At 34.6% G+C, this 7,720-nt stretch overlaps 1 protein-coding gene across 1 annotated transcript; it reads left to right on the top strand.

The window, feature by feature from the left end:
- Positions 1-393: 393 nt before the first annotated feature.
- On the top strand, positions 394-6,979 carry LOC110716401 (diaminopimelate epimerase, chloroplastic-like). Its single transcript, XM_021895015.1, has 10 exons — positions 394-558; positions 1,139-1,422; positions 1,539-1,706; positions 2,128-2,198; positions 3,344-3,401; positions 3,967-4,146; positions 4,702-4,786; positions 6,008-6,067; positions 6,243-6,316; positions 6,490-6,979. The coding sequence occupies exons 2-10, from the start codon at positions 1,144-1,146 to the stop codon at positions 6,604-6,606; spliced, it is 1,092 nt and encodes a 363-aa protein (XP_021750707.1). The 5' UTR covers positions 394-558; positions 1,139-1,143; the 3' UTR covers positions 6,607-6,979.
- Positions 6,980-7,720: the final 741 nt, after the last annotated feature.

Genomic DNA, 7,720 nt, shown 5'->3' with positions numbered 1-7,720 from the left:
ATTCAGCCTCAATCAATTCAGTTCAGTTAAGTTGTTTTTAGTAAATCGAAACAGACCCTTAGTAGTACTCCTTTCGTTTTTAAATACTTGTTCCATTTTTTTCCTGCACGGAGTTTTAGGAGAAATTAGAGTAAATAATAAAATAATGAAGTAGTGGGGTAGGTAGAAAAATAAAACATTGTAAAAATCAAAAGTAAGGGAGAGAATTGTAGAGAGAAAATATAAAATTAATAAAATATGATTTATATGGAATAGAAAAATTAATTAAATATTGTAAAAGTTTTTTAAATAAGGAAATGAAGCAACTATTTAAAAACGGCCGAAAGAGAAAAATGGTGTAAATATTTAAAAACGGCCGAAAAAGAAAAGTAGAACAAATATTTAAAAACGAAGCCGAAGGAAGAAAGTGGAGGAAGGAGCAAGTTTTACCGGTTACCCCTGCTGAAATTCTCACATAATCCCTTTTACGCCGCTCTTCTCCTCTCTCTCTCATTGAACGTGAGTTCTCCATTGAAGCAGTTTCCGAGCTTCCTTTCCTCCATTGATTCTGCTTCTGAGGTATGACATTCGTTTTCTATTTGAAGTCATTGAATATCAAATTCCCTATCTAGGGTTTAATTTTAATTTAATTTCACAAATTCACTCTATCGTTAATTAAATTTAATTGGCAGTACCCATTTCAGGTTTTTTCTGAGCTAACTCATTGAACTATTGATTACAATTAACAAATTATTGAAAGATTATAACATCGTTCATATTTTTAATATGTTATATAGTTTTTTTCATTCTTGCTTTTCAATTTAAATTCCATGTAATGAAATGATTATGCTTTAATGAATTCTTTGCATAAATTGGTTCCCTATAAATATTATTGTCTTCTACAAGTATCCCATCCATAATGTGGAGCATGATGCTCAATTTCTACTTGTAAAATGTTGGAATTTTACTGGGTTTTGTTAATTTTGGAGCTAACAGTTTTAAAATTTGTATTTTTTTTAATGTATAATCCGATGGTCTAAATGACTAAATTAGTATGGTTGTTTATTGTGAATTGAATGTATACGATATACTACTTTTGTATGCTGTATTGGATGAATTTGAGAGCTAATTTTAAAGCAAATGATATGGTGGCTTACAGGTTAAATGGCAGCCACTACTACAAGCTCGATTTCAGTCTCCTCTTCCTCATCATTGAACTCAAGTTCTCGACGTTGCCTGTCCTCTTTGGTTCAGTCCCGACATTGTTCTTTTTTAAGGAACAATTTGACTTTGAATAAATCTTGTAAAGGACGTCGTAGTTTTCAAGTTGTGGCTGTGTCAATGGCCCCTGAAACTCAGGGGAGAGCCTCCTTTTTAGACCGGAAAGAGAGTGGATTTCTTCATTTTGTCAAGTACCATGGACTTGGTAATGACTTTATTTTGGTAAGCAATGCCCCCATATATTGATTGAATTGAATTATTTGTCATGATTTCTCTTGTTTGTGGAATATTCTTGTTTAACTTTTCGGCCATTTACCTAGTTTGTTTGTGCTGAGTAGGTTGATAATAGAAACTCAACTGAGCCCAAGGTAACCCCTGAACAAGCAGTGAAGCTATGTGACCGGAATTTTGGAGTGGGAGCTGATGGCGTGATCTTTGCAATGCCTGGAACTAATGGTACTGATTATACTATGAGGATTTTCAATTCTGATGGAAGTGAGCCAGAGGTGTGTATATCTTTGTGAACAGTATACTTATTGTACCAGTTTTATGAGGATGAAATGTGAGTTTTCATTTTGAAGTTTGGATCTTGTTTATATGATTGTATTCTCTATGAATTTTAAGTCTACTTTCTTTTTGTTGAAATTACTATTACAATTTACAAGTTACTACGACAATGCACTTGTTTAAGTATAAACTTTGCAATTCTTTCAAAAAAAAAAAAAAAGTATAAACTTTGCAATGGAGGTCACCTATAAAAATTAACATTTCAGACTACATGGCAACATACCTTAATTGACTGGATACATATATTGTTATGGTTACCTATCGTAGTTGCTCCAATCAAGTGTAATATGTTTTAAAAAAGTAAATGTTTTTTTTAGTACTTCTTAACTGATCTTTTACTGAATTTTTATTTATTTTTAGATGTGTGGTAATGGAGTGAGATGCTTTGCTAGATTCATTGCCGAGCTCGAGAACTTACAAGGGAAACACAGGTAATTGCTTTTCGACCCAATCATTATCTTCTAACTTCATTAAATGATTAATGACTTTTCTTTCTCGCCTTATGATTTTACCTATTAGTAATGACTAGTTGTTAGTGATAAAAAATGCTTGACCTGTTAAAGCATTGATAGAGAACTATAGCTAGGTCTTTATACTCCCACCTGATCTGAGCTTGAAACTGCTATGAACTTGACTGAAGATACAAACTTCACCTTTTACACCATCAAGCGCTCCCCTGCCTGTGCATGTCAATCTTTATTTCATGTATATGTGTAATTGTAAATATTCCTATACTAATAATACATTTTAGTTGTTGAACTTCATTGGCTGTAACATATCCTATCTTAATTCATGTACATTTCCTATTGTCTTTGTGAGATTTTAGAAATGGCTTGCTCCTAAAAGAACCACTCATTGATTAATTTTCATAGTATAACCATCCCATAAGCTCCCTGTCTTTTTCGGTTTCAATCAGCCAGTTCAAATACTGAAAAATTGACCAGACTATATCTTCTATGGCTAAAGCAACTGGTTAGCAATGATGCTTTGTACTTTTGGATAAGCATGAACTGTTGTGCACTGTTAGTGTAAATGTTGTTCCTCTTGTGTAATTATGAACTGTACTTGTACAAATCGGAAACATAGCTTAACACTGTTATTAAAGCCCTTTTTTTTTGGTGTTTATTTATTTTGATGTTTTTGGGTGTTTTCTAAGACTTAACAAGTCAACAGGGTGTTTTCCAATTTTTGCTATGTTTGGCATGAAATGGCATCTCCAACACTTTTTAAAAAACAGTTTTACCTTGACGAGTCATCAGCTGATTGTCTTTGAAAAAGAAAAACTTTAAAAAGAAATGGTGGTTAGACTCTTTCTTAATCATGCAAGGAAGATCCAGAACAATTTGGGATAATACATGGACTTTCTTCTAAAGAATTTGAATAGACTTTTTTCCTTTTTCTTTTCCCAAGTGAGGAGAAAAAGAGAGGGAGAGGGAATACAGAAACCATTAGTTTATGGACAGCTCATTGTGTTCTCTTTTGTGGTTGCCGAAACTCTTGTCTATCAAAAATCAGTTTGATCTTTATTCTGCCTCCCTAATTAACTATGTGTCATGTTCTATGCTATGCTGTTCAGCTTCACAGTCCATACTGGTGCTGGTTTGATTGTACCTGAGATTCAAGATGATGGAAAGGTACATAATTTAGCCTCTAGCCCCTTTTGGTGTTTTATAGGGTAGGTGTACTATTATACGGTTGCCTTTGCAGCTTCAACTTCACCGCGTGTTAAATACCACTATCTTTCCCTTCCTATAGCCTTATCTGTACGACTGTTCGACTGTACATAGCAAAAAGTAGTGTAAAAAGTTGATTGAATAATTTCGTGCTCCCTTTTGGCAATCACTGCCTTCGTCATACTACAATTGCCCTGTACCCCATAATTTTCTCATATAAGAGTTGGTTCATTTCTTAGCATGCGGGATGCTTTTTTTTTTTTTTTTTTTTTTTTTTTTTTTTTTTTTGCCTTTATGTAGTTGCACATGGGCTGTTAGAGGAGGAAATTATATCATTTAACTATTTAAGTAACAGGGCAATCTCAATGGAACAACCGGATAACCATATTAGGAATATGGGGCAATCTTAGTGAGATGGAGTCATGGAAGGAGTACAAAGTATTATGATTTTTGGAGATAAAAGTCTATGTTTCTGCTTATATGCTGGCACCTTATCCATTTTACGACTTTGTTTTGTGTGTGTCAGGTTAAAGTCGATATGGGTGAACCAGTGCTTAGAGCAGCTGATGTACCTACAAAACTGCCTGCAAACAAGGAATCTTCTGCTGTTAAATCAGATCTAGTGGTTGACGGAGAAACCTGGAGCGTCACCTGTGTGAGCATGGGGAATCCACACTGTGTTACTTTTGGTAGAAAAGGAGAGCAGGTATAATTTTGTCCGTCTTGTTTAATAACATCTTTTGATTAGGGATTGTGTAGGCTAATACTGCTAGATTCCAATCTGTAGAAGAGGTCCACATATAGAATATGTTATTTCATGATTAGCTGAAAGTTCAGAGTCTGGAATCTGGTCTAGTTAGGTGTTAGGTCCTTATGGTTAATCATTTCTCTTTTTTTCTACATGAACATCCTATGGCTATCTCATTTCTTGCTTGAAGAGTACAAAGAGTGCTTCAAATATGCTTTGAAACTTCTTTGCTCTCAACTTCTCAAGTCTCAACCCCTTTGCAGAATACGGATTTCTCTGTTCTGCTCCCACCTTTCTGTTGGAAATGCTTTTTTCCAACTCGCTTAAGACCCCCCCCCCCCTCTTAAAGTTGAAAGGAAATTATTTTGTATATGAAGAGTGCATTATGGGTTGTATTTTTATTTGTTAAGACATTGGTCATCATTTTCTTTCCCTCACTTACCCTTGGTGACAAATTATTTGTTTGTTTTCATGGGCATAATTTGAAATTTTGCTGATTTTGTAACCAAGCAGAATCTGGTGGTTGATCAAATACAATTGGCTGACATTGGACCGAAATTTGAGCACCATGATGTGTTTCCAGCTCGAACAAACACTGGTCAGTTTTTAATTTTGATAAATGATGATGTGATGTAAAAAATAACTGTACATTTTATGTGTTAATCTTGTAATGACGTTTATTCTCCATGTTTCTCTGATACTGATAATACTCTTTCTTCTCATGAGTATGTTGCCATTAGAGGCAATTTCTGTGTGCCAAAAGATTTTATGATAGCATCCATTGTTTATCCAATCTGAACTGGAACAAGTCGTTAGTGATTCTGAAAGCTTGTGCCTTGCTTCTTTAAAAAAGCCCCCCTCCCTCCCCCCCCCCCCCCCAAATATTTCCGTGTTTGGACATCCATTAATTTGTGACATATGCTTTCATTGTGCTTCTTATCTTCTGTTAATTTTCCCTGAAATCATTTACAAGCATAGATGGCTAGCAGAAAATTTTGTACTCCAGCCTGGCAAAGTCCTGTACAAAGTTGAAGTACCACTTTGGTTTCTGCAACAATGGAAATTTAGATTCTAACTCCTCTCCTCTCCATTCCCCCCCCCCCCCCCCGGCCCCCCACACACACCCACACACACACACACACAAGAAAAGAATTTTGCATATTATCATAATGGGATCAATCTGGTGAAGATTGTCTTTCTCCAGTATGGATGTATTTGTATGTATGTTCTTGAACTCAATGAACGAAAAACCTATCACACCAATTCGGCAATCTATATTTTTGGCTGTCTGAAGTCCAAGATGTTAACATTATGAAGTTATATCTATTTGTCTTATAAATTAAGCAAAAATAGTGGGATCTTGCATGCTGATATATCTATAGATCTACTTCAACATGATGTTGCTTTTGCCTTTCTGATTAATACACTATTATACTTTCCTGCGGAACATATAGAATAATAGATACACCAGACTGTCTGAATTTATCCATTGGCAGTTTGATACCTTTGAATCTTTCTGTTTATCTCAAAAAAGGCTCTATTGAAGTGCAGTCCGTGTTCTTTGTTGATTTTTTCTTTCATTAGGTAAGATAAACTTTACTTGTGAAATGCAGGGATATAACTACTACATATTTATTATACCAGTTTATGAATTATGATATACTGGTCATGAATTGTGGTATTATGGATCTCTGAACTTATTGTTTCTTTTTAGTTTTGGAAACATTTCAGTAAATCATACACTGATTCTTATTGAAAGTCTCTTTCATCGTTAGCTTAAGGATCATGAATTTTCCTGAAAACTGTATTGATCTTGCAGAGTTTGTTCAAGTTTTCTCTCGGTCACACCTGAAGATGCGTGTATGGGAACGCGGTGCAGGTTTGATTTTATTTGAAAGTCTTTTTAATAAATGTTTTAAGAGTATAAAATTATAGAATGTTTTTTTCTTTCCCTTTTTCTAAATTACTTTGTATATTTATATACGTATACTTATCTTAGTTGGGCTGTTCCTCATCCTTGTTGACCCCAATTACTTGGTTGTGCACTTGTGCAGGGGCTACTTTAGCTTGTGGAACAGGAGCTTGTGCAGTTGTCGTTGCTGCAGTGCTCGAGAGTCGATCTGAGAGGGTGAGTACTGCTTAGTATTTCATGTTTTTTGTGATGCTCCCTGATAGCCAAACAATGTTCATATTCCTCTCTGAATTGCTTTCTATTTCTTCAATCTTCATTGCCTTTACTGTTTGATATTGCTACTGTTATTGAATACGTATTTATTTATTTATTTTATTTTGGGGGATTAGAATTGCACTGTTGACCTTCCTGGAGGTCCATTGGAGATTGAATGGAGGGAGGCAGATAACCGTATATACATGACCGGCCCAGCTGAAGTAGTGTTTTATGGTTCAGTACCACTATAATTTCCTCTGAAGCATCTTTCAGCTTTTGCTTTGCCAATTTTCTGCACCTCTATCGAGCATTCAAAAGGCGGGATTGATTGTTATTCAATTATTGTGCTGTGAACTAACCGTACTTGATGCTAGAGCATCATCTTGTACTCTTGGAGACTCGTTTTTGAATCGCTTTGTAGCAAACATGGTTTTTCATCTTAGGAAAAATTGATTCAAGGCATCGGGATTGTTACTTGCTAGGTTAGATTATTTGTAATCCTCTTTGGTGTTGGAATTATTTGTATGACCCAGAGATAGTAAGCAGTAGTGAATTCATAAAAACCAAACATCTGTTCTTCCTCTTGGATTATCTGAATAAATACATCCATTTATTATTTTCATAGCTGCATTTTAATCACATAAAGTCATTATATTGCTGATATGTTGTTTCAAATACAAATACAATTATTAAAGGAGCTGTACCCAGTTAATTCCCAGATAAACAAAATTTGTTTATCTAGGGGTTCAATTGTCTTTTCAAGTACCAGTTAAGGGGTATATGTGTCTTTTCATGTACTAGTTGAGGGGTACATGTGTAATTTCTTTAGGAAACAGTAAAAATAAGTTGCAAATAGTAATTGGATAGCTCACCAAAAGTACTGAATAAATTACCTCACTTTTTCAATAAATTTACAAAAATGTCATCAGATTAACAAAAATTCGTTTATTTGGCAGATAAACTTGTATTTACCCTTATTAAAGTAAACAATAAAAATGAGAAATCTTGTCCGCATCATTTCAGCTTCTACACCTTAGCCCATGCTACATTGCTGCCTACATTACTATAATAAGTTAAACATCATATTCAATTCAACGAGAGACTGAAATATCTCACTGCTACTTCCTACCCTCTAACAATGTTGAATTTCCTCAGTAAGCCGTCATAATAATTTCCCTAATTATCAAAATTTGCCAAAACAAATGTAATATTACATCATAACTATTCATAACTAGTCGTGCTCCCTCGGCGGCAAGATAAGTAAAATTCGTGGTTTTGTTCGATTTTTGTGATATTCGTGGTTGTATTCGGGTTTCGCAGTAGCAATGATACATGAATTTACAAGGAGTAGTGATAAAGTTTTTA

The sequence above is a fragment of the Chenopodium quinoa genome, unplaced genomic scaffold (assembly GCF_001683475.1).
Source record: "Chenopodium quinoa cultivar QQ74 unplaced genomic scaffold, ASM168347v1, whole genome shotgun sequence".
Classification (NCBI taxonomy): Eukaryota; Viridiplantae; Streptophyta; class Magnoliopsida; order Caryophyllales; family Amaranthaceae; genus Chenopodium; species Chenopodium quinoa.
This window is presented reverse-complemented; position numbering and strand designations above follow the sequence as displayed.

Bases quoted from the DNA above. Each gene is read 5' to 3' on its own strand.
- LOC110716401 (XM_021895015.1), top strand. From the start codon at position 1,144: ATGGCAGCCACTACTACAAGCTCGATTTCAGTCTCCTCTTCCTCATCA. The intron at 4,787-6,007 runs GTCAGTTTTTAA...TTGATCTTGCAG, and splicing joins TCCAGCTCGAACAAACACTG to AGTTTGTTCAAGTTTTCTCT. The intron at 6,317-6,489 runs GTGAGTACTGCT...TTGGGGGATTAG, and splicing joins TCGAGAGTCGATCTGAGAGG to AATTGCACTGTTGACCTTCC.